Source organism: Barbus barbus (assembly GCF_936440315.1).
Source record: "Barbus barbus genome assembly, chromosome: 40".
Classification (NCBI taxonomy): Eukaryota; Metazoa; Chordata; class Actinopteri; order Cypriniformes; family Cyprinidae; genus Barbus; species Barbus barbus.
Genome location: NC_136718.1, coordinates 4778335 through 4792346, shown reverse-complemented (window position 1 = coordinate 4792346; position 14012 = coordinate 4778335). Strand labels below are relative to the sequence as shown.

The 14012-nt window shown below is 43.1% G+C and overlaps 1 protein-coding gene across 1 annotated transcript in view; it reads right to left on the bottom strand.

The window, feature by feature from the left end:
• LOC306860055 (NLR family CARD domain-containing protein 3-like) overlaps positions 1-13227 on the bottom strand; it is a gene marked incomplete at both ends in the record, with an annotated part of 44191 nt that extends 30964 nt beyond the window's left edge. The window contains 3 exons of the mRNA XM_079401588.1: positions 5928-6101; positions 7763-9512; positions 13035-13227. Of these exons, the coding sequence (XP_079257714.1) occupies positions 5928-6101; positions 7763-9512; positions 13035-13227 (2117 nt within the window). The remainder of the gene's footprint in view (positions 1-5927; positions 6102-7762; positions 9513-13034) is intronic.
• Positions 13228-14012: the final 785 nt, after the last annotated feature.

Here is a 14012-nt window from a genome sequence, read left to right as displayed (position 1 = left end):
GAATTACAGTAATCGAGGCAGGAGGTAATAAAAGCATGAATGACCTTCTCCAGGTCATTAAAAGACAAAAATGATTTCAATCTTGAGATAATCTGTAACTGATAAAAATGGCTCTTGACAACTGTATCAATTTGCTTAGATAAGCAAAGTTCAGAGTGCAGAATGACACCAAGATTCCTGACCTGGGAAGAGACTGGGTAGAAATGCTTGCCAAGCTCATTTATTAGACCACTTCTCAACTTTGGGGGGCCAAAGACGATTACTTCTGTTTTATCTTCATTAAGTCGAAGAAAATTAAGCCAAGTCACCGTTGATTGTGATCGTCGTGAGTCCAGCCAAGTCAGAGTTGATCGTGATCGGCGTGAGTCAAGCCAAGTCACAGTTGATCATCATGAGTCCAGCCGAGTCACAGTTGATCGTCGTGAGTCCAGCCAAGTCACAGTTGATCGTTGTGAGTACAGCAAAGTCACAGTTGATCGTCGTGAGTCCAGCCAAGTCACAGTTGATCGTCGTGAGTCCAGCCAAGTCACAGTAGATCGTCGTGAGTCCAGCCAAGTCACAGTAGATCGTCATGAGTCCAGCCAAATCACAGTTGATCGTCGTGAGTCCAGCCAAGTCACAGTAGATCGTCATGAGTCCAGCCAAATCACAGTAGATCATCGTGAGTCAAGCCAAGTCACAGTTGATTGTGATCGTCGTGAGTCAAGCCAAGTCACAGTTGATCGTGATCGTCGTGAGTCCAGCCAAGTCACAGTTGATCGTGATCGTCGTGAGTCAAGCCAAGTCACAGTTGATCGTCGTGAGTCAAGCCAAGTCACAGTTGATCGTTGTGAGTCAAGCCAAGTCACAGTTGATCGTCGTGAGTCAAGCCAAGTCACAGTTGATCGTCGTGAGTTAAGCCAAGTCACAGTTGATTGTGATCGTCGTGAGTCAAGCCAAGTCACAGTTGATCGTGATCGTCGTGAGTCCAGCCAAGTCACAGTAGATTGTCGTGAGACCAGCCAAGTCACCGTTGATCGTGATCGTCGTGAGTCCAGCCAAGTCACCGTTGATTGTGATCGTCGTGAGTCCAGCCAAGTCACAGTTGATCGTGATCGTCGTGAGTCCAGCCAAGTCACAGTTGATCGTGATCGTCGTGAGTCCAGCCAAGTCACAGTTGATCATGATCGTCGTGAGTCCAGCCAAGTCACAGTAGTTGTGATGATACATCCTCTGATGCACCAGGGCACATCATCAGTGATGTATCCTGAGGTCATCGGGTGTTTCGGGTCTCTCGAACATCAGACACCCTCACTCAGGCGACCCAGCTGAGGTTGATCAAGCCTCAGCTTGTGCCCTGGCAGCTCAACCACGGTTCCGCTCTCTTAATCCAGAGCCACCTAGAGGCTTTCTCCGCTGCCTCTGTGCTGTTACAGATGGCTCTTCTCCTCCTTTCGCCTGTAATGCAGAGTGCAGGGCATTGATCGTCGTGAGTCCAGCCAAGTCACAGTTGATCATGATCGTCGTGAGTCCAGCCAAGTCACAGTAGTTGTGATGATACATCCTCTGATGCACCAGGGCACATCATCAGTGATGTATCCTGAGGTCATCGGGTGTTTCGGGTCTCTCGAACATCAGACACCCTCACTCAGGCGACCCAGCTGAGGTTGATCAAGCCTCAGCTTGTGCCCTGGCAGCTCAACCACGGTTCCGCTCTCTTAATCCAGAGCCACCTAGAGGCTTTCTCCGCTGCCTCTGTGCTGTTACAGATGGCTCTTCTCCTCCTTTCGCCTGTAATGCAGAGTGCAGTATATGCCCTGCATAGGGACTGTCCAGCAAAGCCTCTGCACCCTACCTCTACAGGCAAGCACCTTGCCTTCCAGCCTTGTTCGTGGCAGTCGCTGACTAAGTCCTGATATTTCCCCTTTTTCCGCTCAAAGGCCTCCTCCATTCGCTCCTCCCATGGCACGGTGAGCTCCAGCATGACAACATTTTTTGTTGCCTCAGATACCAGGATGATGTCAGGTCTGAGTGAGGTCTTAACTACATGCTGGGGGAACTTGATGTTCCTTTCTTTGTTCCTAGCCTTTCTCCGGCTCTAATGAAGCTGATGGTTTGCTTCCTAGGTCTGGACTTTTGGCAGATGGAAACAGCACTAGAGATTGTCGTGAGTCCAGCCAAGTCACCGTTGATCGTGATCATCGTGAGTCAAGCCAAGTCACAGTTGATCATCGTGAGTCAAGCCAAGTCACAGTTGATCGTCGTGAGTCAAGCCACGCGCAGCTGGTATCCCCAAATCCACTCACTCCAACCCTTCTGCTCCTGAAATGATTTCCCTGTCTGATGCATTTCCCATGATGGGGATCGCTTTGTTGCGTTTGGGCTGCATACACCACCACAGAATTGCTCGAGGTGGCGAAGTCCACTGTGTTGTCTCCAGAGGTGGCGGCGCATGCTGCAGAACCTCCTGACGCGCCGGTGCTCGCTTCAGCTCCTTGCATGGTGGTGGCGCTGCCCAGCAACGAATGTCCAGCCCGTCATATCACGGTCAAAGGAACCGTAGATGAGCACTGTACCTGTCCTGTTAATAAACTCTACCTGTTTCCTGATGTTATCACTGTAGAACCTCCAGAGATGGTGGCATCTGCTGCAGAACCTTCAGAGGTGTCAGTGGTAACCATCTATGAATCCTCGTCCTGCCCTGTCACGGCTATGGAGGCCGTCTATGAATCCTTGTCCTGCCCTGTTGCGGCTATAGAGGCCATCTGTGAACCTTCCTTTGTGAGCCTTGCTTTGAACTGGCCACGGAGGCCATCAATGAACCTTCCTTTGCTCATGTCACGGCCTATGAACCATTGTCCTGTCCTGACCCAGCCGAAGAGGCTGCCTTTGAACTACCAGTCCCATTAGTCACAATTGAGGAGGTTATGTGTGAACTTCTTGACTGTTGCGTTGCACCTCTAGAGGCCGTTCGTGAACTCTTAACCCTGCCTGTCATGAAATCAAAAACTATAAATGCACTCTGTCTGTCCTGTTACCCCTGTCATTGCCAAACAAACTATTAATGAACTGTCTCAGTCCCATCCTGTCTCAGTCAAGGGGTCTAAGTTTAAAGTCTATGTCTGTCCCGTTTTGACCAAAGAGCCTGATTTTGAACTGTCTGCTAGTCCAGGTTCAGTCACTGAAATGTCTGTCAGTCCAGTTTCCCTCAATGAGTCTGTTTTTAGCCTATTTGTCACAACCCAGAAACCCACCTTGGAACCCTTAAACCTGCCAGTCATGAGTGCAGAGACTATCAATGCATCCCATGTCTTTCATGTTAACTCTGTCACTGTCATAGAGACTATTTATGAACTGTCATCATGTCCATTTTCAGTCAATGAAACCGATTTTGAACTGTCAACCTGTCCCGTATGGTTCCAGTGAACCTATTGATGATTTTGTGTGTTTTCTAGTGTTTTGATTCTTGCCTGTGTTTCCTGGATTTACCCCTTTGCCTTGCCCTGTTGGATATTGTTCGCCGATTGTCGATCCACGCTGGCCATAGGAGTACTCTTTGTCTTGCCTGTGTTCCTGTTTGCCACTGAATGAACCTTGCTTGTTTTGTAACCACGCCTTTGAATAAAGCTTGCAAATGGATCCGCACGTCTTACGTCTCGTTCGCCCCGTAACCATAATCTTTAATCAAAAACTGAATTTTTTTCCGCTCTGGAATGGCGTTCTCGCTCTGATGACGTCAGTGTGACGGCTTGGGGAGAGTCCTCTTGTTAAGTCATGACGTAAGGCATGCTGTTTCCGGGTCCAAACCACTACTCATTTCATTTGGCAATACCATCTCAACAGCCTTTTATGAGCACTATTTAATACTATACATTTAAGCTAAGCATATCAAAATTTGATGTGCACACTACAGTCTCTGTTCTCACAGTGTGACACTAATACTTTAGCTGAATCACTGTCTGGCCATCTGGGATTTCAGTATGGAGATAACGGTTAGGGTTATAATTTTTCAGTATTACGTAGGTGTATATTAGCAGTTTAGTGTTTTCTTGTGGTGTCTGGCAGAACGTTAGAACCCAGAAGCGGTGAAGAGTGATGTTAGGCTTAACAAGCAGATATTCTTAACCACTTAACCGTGAATCTGCTAAGAAAGAGCAAGAGGTAGAGAGGAGGTGCGCAACAAGGAAACCCTGCCCTTTATTCAATATTCTGTTTCACTTGAAAAGGCAGCACAACTCTGAAGTCAGTTGCAACTTCCGGTCCATGGGGACTTTAATATTGTTTAATATTTATATTTTTCAAGGTATTGAAGTTACAAATACCGGTATCATGACCACTAATTCATACACTTTGTTAATAAGTTTAAAGTGGGTTTTGTTCAAAGTAGCTATTATCCACATAGATCTATATGAATGAATATTTTTTGGTTAATCATTAAATATCCCTGGCTAAAAAGTAACTAGTACTCTGGGTAGTTTTTGAGAAGAGTAATTTGTACTTTTACTGAAGTACTGTTTTGACACCAGTACTTTTACTTGTAATTGAGTATTATTACAGCAAATTACACATTTTCAGTACTCTTTCCACCACTGGTCCCCAGGGCATCCAACATCTCTCCTACTGTAATCAATAACACTCTTCATACTCTTCCCAATGGTCATTGTTACAAAAATGAGCACAACTACAGTAAAGCATAACTTTATTGTAAAAACACATTAAATATTTCAAGCTGCTTCCACAAATTATTATTTAGTAACTAGTTCCACAGATTTTTTTTTTTTTTTTTTTTTAATGATCACTCAATTTTTTCTCTTCAAACTGTTACCGGAGTTTATTTTTTTGGTCCCACTTTATATTAGGTGGCCTTAACTTCTATATACTTACATCAAAAAATAAGTTCAATGTACTTGTTGTGTTCATATTGTATTGCAAAACACTTCTGCTGCTGTTGAGGTGGGATATGGCTAAGGTTAGGGTCAGGTTTGGTGGTATGGGTTTAAGGGTGGGTTAAGGACCGGTGTAAGGGATGGGTCAACAGTGTAATTATAAATGTAATTACAGAAATTAATTACAGATGTAATTACATATAGGTATTTTTTAAAATATAAGTACAATGTAAAAACATGTATGTACACAATAAGTGCATTGTATCAAATGATTAATTTAAATGTAAGTATATAGTAGTTAAGGCCACCTAATATAAAGTGGGACCATTTTTTTTTAGTTGGCTCAACCTTTCCTGAACTAGTTTTCTAGTCCATTCAACTAAATTTGTCACACAGACTAAACATGTAGGCTTAAAGGGATAGTTCACCCCCCCCCCCCCCCCCCCCCCCCCAAAAAAAAAAAAATCACAAATTCTGCCAAATAAACTGCACATGGGTTCACAACTCAACTCGCCTTCAGAGTATTAAAAAGTTACATTTTAATATTTGCTAAGAATATATGACTTCAAATAAATTATCATTTATGGGTTTGTCTTGACATAATTGTGTAATCATTTCTATTATTCGATAACAAACAAAAAAACACTTACTGCAGTTTCTCCAGTTTACAGTGTGGATCCTTCAGTACAACAGAAAGAAACTTCACTCCTGTGTCTCCAGGTTTGTTCCAGTTTAGATCTAGTTCTCTCAGATAAGAAGGGTTTAATCTCAGACCTGAAGCCAGGGCAGTACAGCCTTCCTCTCTAATTAGGCATCCAGACAGCCTGCAGAGAAAAATTAATAGTTCTAAACTAGCCTGATTAATTTAAAAAAAAAAAAAAAACTTAAGTACCTGTTCCAAGCAGTACAAGTTTTTCTTTAACATTTAATATATTCCATGTGATCCTAGTGTTCAAATTCCAAGTACTTTATATAGCCAAAACCAGTCATGAATCCAAAAGTGTTATATTCCTGTTATCTGAGGCCAGTAAAACTTATTGTGACTGCTTTAAGGAATCTTACTTTAATGTCTCCAGTTTACATTGTGGAGTCTTTAATCCAGTAGAGAGGTGTTTCTGTCCTGAATCTTCTAGGTTGTTGTTGCTCAAGTTCAGCTCTCTCAGACTTGTGGAGTTTGAGCTGAGAACTGAGGCCAGTGCCAAACAACTTTTTTCAGTGAGACCACAGCCACTCAGACTTGGAAATAAATAACCATATATTCAGCATGAATACAATTGTATAGATTCATTCAAATCACTTCAAATTATATAACTAAATAAATCATAACACTGATCTATACAATACAAATGTTTATGTATATCATTGTTATTGTTAAATACATACAAATTGTGTATATATATATATATATATATATATATATATACACATACAAACCCGATTCCAAAAAAGTTGGGACACTGTACAAATTGTGAATAAAAACTGAATGCAATGATGTGGAAGTTTCAAATTTCAATATTTTATTCAGAATACAACATAGATGACATATCAAATGTTTAAACTGAGAAAATTTATAATTTTAAGGGAAAAATAAGTTTATTTTAAATTTCATGGCATCAACACATCTCAAAAAAGTTGGGACAAGGCCATGTTTACCACTGTGTGGCATCCCCTCTTCTTTTTATAACAGTCTGCTAACGTCTGGGGACTGAGGAGACAAGTTGCTCAAGTTTAGGAATAGGAATGTTGTCCCAATCTTGTCTAATACAGGCTTCTAGTTGCTCAACTGTCTTAGGTCTTCTTTGTCACATCTTCCTCTTTATGATGCGCCAAATGTTTTCTATGGGTGAAAGATCTGGACTGCAGGCTGGCCATTTCAGTACCCGGATCCTCCTTCTACGCAGCCATGATGTTGTAATTGATGCAGTATGTGGTCTGGCATTGTCATGTTGGAAAATGCAAGGTCTTCCCTGAAAGAGACAACGTCTGGATGGGAGCATATGTTGTTCTAGAACTTGGATATACCTTTCAGCATTGATGGTGCCTTTCCAGATGTGTAAGCTGCCCATGCCACACGCACTCATGCAACCCCATACCATCAGAGATGCAGGCTTCTGAACTGAGCGCTGATAACAACTTGGGTTGTCCATGTCCTCTTTAGTCCGGATGACATGGCGTCCCAATTTTCCAAAAAGAACTTCAAATTTTGATTCGTCTGACCACAGGACAGTTTTCCACTTTGCCACAGTCCATTTTAAATAAGCCTTGGCCCAGAGAAAACGCCTGCGCTTCTGGATCATGTTTAGATATGGCCGCAGCATTGGGGGAATTGGTGATCCTCTTGCCATCTTGACTCCTGAGAGACACTGCCACTCTGAGAGGTTCTTTTTATACCCAATCATGTTGCCAATTGACCTAATAAGTTGCAAATTGGTCCTCCAGCGGTTCCTTATATGTACATTTAACTTTTCCGGCCTCTTATTGCTACCTGTCCCAACTTTTTTGGAATGTGTAGCTCTCATGAAATCCAAAATGAGCCAATATTTGGCATGACATTTCAAAATGTCTCACTTTCAACATTTGATATGTTATCTATATTCTATTGTGAATAAAATATAAGTTTATGAGATTTGTAAATTATTGCATTCCTTTTTTATTCGTAATTTGTACAGTGTCCCAACTTTTTTGGAATCGGGTTTGTATATCCATATATATATATATATATATATACATACATATATATATATATATATATATATATATATATATATATCCTTTATATTTCTATTAAATTTAGAACAATTTTTAATATGTTCTGTAATGTACAGTGTTTGGGTATTGTACTTTATTAAACAAAAAGAAAGAAAAAAATATATAGGCTATTTATTAAATATACTGACTTTGCTTTTCTAGATGTTTTCACTACTGGCAGCAGCCTCAAAAGACATTCTTCTGACTGATCATATTTACTTAGATTAAACTCATCCAGTTTCTCATCTGAATTTAGCAATACAAACACCAGAGCTGACCACTGAGCAGGAGAGGGTCTGGCTCCAGACAGACGGCTAGCACCTGTTTTGCTCAAGTATGTCTGGACCTCTTGCACTAGTGAATGATCATTCAGTTCATTCAGACAGTGAAAGAGATTGATGGATTTCTCTGGAGAGACGTTCTCCCTGATCTTCATCTTAATGTACTCAACTATTTCCTCTTGGCTTGAGGACATGCTTTCTGTCTGTGCCAACAAGCCTCGCAGAAGAGCCTGACTGGACACTGACGAGAGACCCAGAAGAAATCGGATGAAAAGATCCAGGTGTCCACTTTCACTCTGTATGGCCCTGTTCACTTCACTCTTTAGAAACTCAGTTATTTTTGAGTTGTGCTCTTTGTTCCCAATGAAGGAAATGAGCTTGAATAGAGCAGCAAGAAACTCCTGAATGCTCAGGTGCACAAAGCTGTACACCTTCCCCAGGTACAATTCAAACTCCTCTCTGAAGATTTGAGTGCAAATTCCAGAGTAGACTGATGCTTCTCTGACATCAATGCCACACTCTCTCAAATCCTCCTCATAGAAGATCAGGTTCCCTTTTTCTAGTTGCTCAAAAGCTAGCTTTCCTAGTAACAGAATATTATTCTGAGTCAGCTGAGGATCTATGTTACATTTCCCGTCATACTTCTGAGACTTTAGTTTGGTCTGAAAGATCAAGAAGTGAGTGAACATTTGCGTGAGAGTCTTGGGGATCTCAGCACTCTCTGCTTCGCACAACATTCTTTGTAGAACAGTGGCTGAAATCCAGCAGAAGACTGGGATGTGGCACATGATGTAGAGGCTTCTTGATGATTTGACATGTGTGATGATTCTACTGGCCAGACTCTGATCACTTATTCTCTTCCTGAAATACTCATCCTTCTGAGTGTCATTGAACCCTCGTACTTCTGTGACCTGGTCAACACACTCAGGAGGGATCTGACTGGCTGCTGCTGGTCGAGAGGTGATCCAGAGGAGAGCTGAAGGAAGCAGATTCCCCTTGATGAGATTGGTCAGCAGCACATCCACTGAGGCCGGTTCTGTTATATCAAACAGGTTTGGATTTTCTGTGAAATTTAAAGGAAGTCGACATTCATCCATTCCATCAAATATGAACACAATCTTGTAATCCTCATAGTCTGGTGATCTCAGTTCATTTGTATCTTTGAAAAAAAGACGAAGAAGCTCCATCAGACTGATGTATTTCTCCTTCATCAAATTGAGCTCCCTGAAAGGAAGTGGAAATATGAAGTGGACATCCTGATTGTCTTTTCCTTCTGCCCAATCCAGAATAAATTTATGCACAGACACTGTTTTGCCAATTCCAGCAACTCCTTTAGTCAACACAGTTCTGATGGGTTTGTTTTGTCCAGGTAAGGATTTAAAGATGTCATTGCATATGATTGATGTTTCCTGTGTCTCTGGTCTCCTGAATGCTGTCTCAATCTGTCTCACCTCATGCTCATTATTGACTTCTCCAATCCCTCCTCCTGTGATGTAGAGCACTGTGTAGATCTCATTAAGAAGTGTTGAGCTAATTTGATTGAAGATCCCTTCGTTAATTCTCTGAAATTTGTCTTTAAGTTTGGATTTAAGTTTTTGTTGATATATAGGGGCACATTCTGAAAGATGAAATGACAGTCAAAATGTATGTTCTTATTCAAAAATATAAAACCCAAAATAAAGTCTTTGATAGACATGGAATATCCTCAATGCAATTCCCCTTCTAGGGAACTCAACGCTGCGTCCTGGTGGACACTTTGGGGAACGCTGTCTGCGTGATTGGTACCTGAAGCATGCATAAAACAACTCCAGTCCTATTGGTCCACGTGGCCCGTGACGTCATAGGCAGGTACCCGAAAGTATAAAAGGGCACCTGCTGAATATGTCACCAACTTTTGTTGTCTTCGGAGCTGTCTGTCTGTTGAACGTGTGTGAAACATCATCCTGGTGAGTTGAGCAGCGTTTTAAGGAATATGTGCCTCAGTGTGGAGATTCTAACACTTGAGGGCATATTCTAAACGTTTTGCCTCTGTCTAAAAGGCGACCATGCTCTCTTTGTGATGAGTCACTTTAATGTCCTCAGCTCGCGTTTGTTCCTGTTCCCAAGGGATGCGGGGCAAAGCGTTCGCATCTCGGGTCATTGCCGTAGCTCGGTTTATCTCAGCTCGCGGCGATTGCTTTGATCTGCGGTGTCCACATACTCCATACTATTGGGTTGCCTGATGCTGCGGATATTGCTTGCGTTGCTATAACGATGAAGTGTGAGCACCGAGTCATTTTTAGTAGGGCATGCGAGATCGCGGGCGAGCTATATTCAGCTCAGCCATGCCTTCCTGTGTTTATCTAGGTGATAAGTGAACAGTCTCTGCTCAGAGTATAGCCATCTGCGGATGATTATGCTCCAGCTCAAGCTGTTTTGCTTTGGAACATAGCAGTCTGAAGACAGTTATGTTCAAGCCAGGTGTTTATGACTGGGTTTGGTTCCCCTTGGGCACAAGCTCTCTCAGGTAAGCGCTGAAATCTTGTTTGGAATCTGCTGTCTGAGGATAGCTGTGTTCCAGCTCGGAGACTGCTCCCCCTTGTGGGGTTTTTAAGTAGTGGTCTCCTTGAGCCCTTGCCTAGACTGTGCTGTCTCCCCTGTTTGGGTTTTAAGTAGATGGCCTACTTCATGGCCTGGGCAAACTTCAGCCTTATCTGAAGGAAAGGCTATTGAGGATAGCTGTGTCCAGCCACCTAGTGTTATGGTCGTTGCTTGCATCAGGCTTTGATCTGGACTAGTGGGTTTTATGTGTTTGCTTCTTATTGAATCATTACTATGGTCTGGATCTTCCAATTGTGAGCCTCTGGTCAATATATCGGTAAAGACTCGCTGATCTACTGTGGGACTGACATGTGCTACCTCGGTGACTGCTCCCCTGCCTAGGGTTTTTAAGTAGCGGTCTCCTTGGGCCCTGCATAGATAGTGCTGTCTCCCCTTATAGTGAAGTGACATACTGCCAAGTATGGTGACCCATACTCGGAATTCATGCTCTACTGGTGGTTTTGGCAGTTGCAGTGGTCCCCTTTCCTAGAGCCTAGCTATCAGAGGATAGCCATGTGCTAGCTCGGTGATTGCTCCCCTGCCTAGGGTTTTTAAGTAGCGTCTCCTTGAGTCCTTACCAAGACCTAGACGGTGCTGTCTCCCCTGCTAGGGTTGTAAGTAGACAGTCCACTCTCCGTGGTCTGGATAGTTTCAGTCGGTTCTACCTCTCGTAGCCCTTCCTACACACATAGCTATCTGAGAATATATGTGCTAGCTCAGTGACTGCTCCCCTTCCTAGGGTCTTAAGTAGCGGTTTCTCTGAGCCCTCACCTAGATAGCACTATCTCCCTTGCTAGGGTTGTAAGTAGATAGCCCACTCTTGTGGTCTGGGCAGCCTCGTAGGAGGGCTTACCGGGGATTATCAGGCTAGCCATGTGGGACCAGCTGCTGATAGCTCGGTGATTGCTCCCCTTCTCAGGGTTTTTAAGTATCGGTCTCCCTGAGCCCTTGCCTAGAGTCTGCTATCTCCCCTGCTAGGGTTGCAAGTACACAGCCCACTCTTTGTGGTCTGGGTAGTCTCAGTCGGTCCCCTCCTGTTCTACTATTTCTAAAATCCATGTTTATGGTAAGCGTACACGCTAGCTTCTGTGCGCTTTCTAAAATCCACATTGTGGTAAGTGTGCATGCTAGGCACACTTCTAAAATCCTGTATGGTATGGGTGATGCGCTGGACTTTTTTCCCATTCTCTGAGTTGGTTCTGGCCCCAGTTCACTTTGGGCCCCACTCCACTTATGTATCTCTGGTGATACTTCTGAACAGGGCTTCCTCTCTTTTTAAGAGAGTCATTCTGCCGAAGCCTCTGCTCTCCAGAGCTCTGCTTAGGCAGTACTATTAGTATGTAGGCTCTATTGTGAGCCTCGCTAACTGTCTCTAGCACTGAGTGTAGTCAGGTCTCCTCTCATTCATCTTGCTGAAGCCTCCACTCTTCAGAGCTCCGTCCTTGGCTCTTTGAGCCTCACTAACTGCCTCTGGTGTTGAGTGTAGCTAGGTCTCCTCTCACTTTAGAGAGTCGTTATGCTGAGACCTCCACTCTTAACAGTTCCCCTACCAAGTTTGAAGCCTTCCTAGGTACACTTCCTTAGGGACCGCTCTCCTTCTTGGGGTTTTTATGTAGTGGTCTCCCTGAGCCCTTGCCTAGACAGTGCTATCTCCCCTGCTAGGGTCATAAGTAGATAGCCCACACTCTGTGGTCTAGGCAGCTTCACAGGTATGTTTACCAGGGGTTTTTAGTTTTTAGTCCTGTAGCCCCTTCCTAGGGACATAGCTATCTGAGGATCCTCAGATATAGCTATCAGAGGATTGTTATGTGACTGCTCCCCTTCTTGGGGTTTTTAAGTAGCAGTCTCCCTGAGCTATGGCTTAGACAATACTATCTTCCCTGCATGATTTTAAGTATTTAGCCATTCCCTTGGTCTGGCCAGCTCTTTAGGAAGGTCCTTTTTCATAAGACTCCTTGGATATAGCTATCTGCGGATAGCTGTGTCTTAGTTGGGATTGTTGGTAGCAATCTTGAGAACTAATTTAGGCTTCCAGACTCTCAGTGGTCTTATGTATCTGGCTACTATTGGCATGATTGGATATCGTTCCCTAAAGTGTCCACCAGGATGCAGCGTTGGGTTCCCTAGAAGGGGAATGTCTCGGGTTACTCATGTAACCATGGTTCCCCGAGAGGGAACTAGAAGCTACGTCCCCTCGCCATGACTTTGGCCTGCCTGTTTACATCTCCTCAGACAACTGAGATGGTGACGTATTCAGCAGGTGCCCTTTTATACTTTCGGGTACCCGCCTATGATGTCAGGTACCGGTCACGCAGACAACGTTCCCCAAAGTGTCCACCAGGATGCAGCATCTCATTCCCTCTCGGGGAACCACCTTTTTTAAATTTCATGTTTTATTTATGCTTATATTACTGACAGAACACAAAAGGATGTACATCATTAGCATGCATTTATCCAAGTAATTAAGTAAGTCCAAGTAAGTAATTTTGATTTCTCAAGTGTTCAATAAATACAGGCTGTTTTAATGTAATAAAATAGTCACATGATACAGAGTTCTTACTTGTCTGTAATGTGTTTGCAATGTCTGCCTGGTTCATCTCCCTTAGGACATGCAGTGTTATATTCAGAATCCCCTGTCTGATTCTGTCCGGACCGTTATCATCATCGTCCCACTCTCTCCCAGAGCATGCTGAGTAATCTGGATTCAGTAATCTCTTGAACCTTTTCAGCTCTTTTTTCATCAGAGAGATCATTTTCGGCTTAAGCTCCTGAAATAAGTGCATTTTTACAGCGTTACGCATTATAACCAATCGCACAGGAGTCTGTTAGATGCGTATATTTGACCTGTATCAATGCCTATTGATATATCCGGCGGGACATAAGCTAACATGCACTTGCTGCACATCTCATAAAATGTTAAAAAATGTCAATATCTGGGAGTAAGAGAAGAGCAGACATATGGATAAATTTGACGACGCAAAAGAGATCTCAATTCGGTCTGGTTTTCTGAGAGCACACACCGAAGCAGGGCCTCTCACACAGCTCACGAGTACACTTTCATGTCTCATGAATGGAGAAATACACACTAAATTATGTTGAATTGTCTGTTTTGACAAGTATTCACGTAAACACGGTGGATTATGTCTCAAGTGAATGTAAACAGTAGGGAGAATATCGGACGTGTATCAGCATTGCACCCGTGCATTCAGTTTTAAAGGGACAACAGCCTAATTTAGTTGCTACTGTCCGAGTCCTTGATGTTAATCAAGCAACAAAATAAATACAGAAAATCACTGACTGCTCGACTGAATCACTTTAGTAGCCCTAATAAAGATTCATCTAAACTTATTTATAGAAATAAATATGTCTGCTTGAAAGAATGAAGAATATGGTAAACAAGTCATTATAAAGAATGTATAATTAGCCTATATAACCATTGGCATTTCTTTGAAAAGAAGACCATGTTCCCTATCTGTCGGTCACTACGAGTTATGTCGTGACGACATTAGGGGATTTACTTGGAAGCCCCGACTGCCTC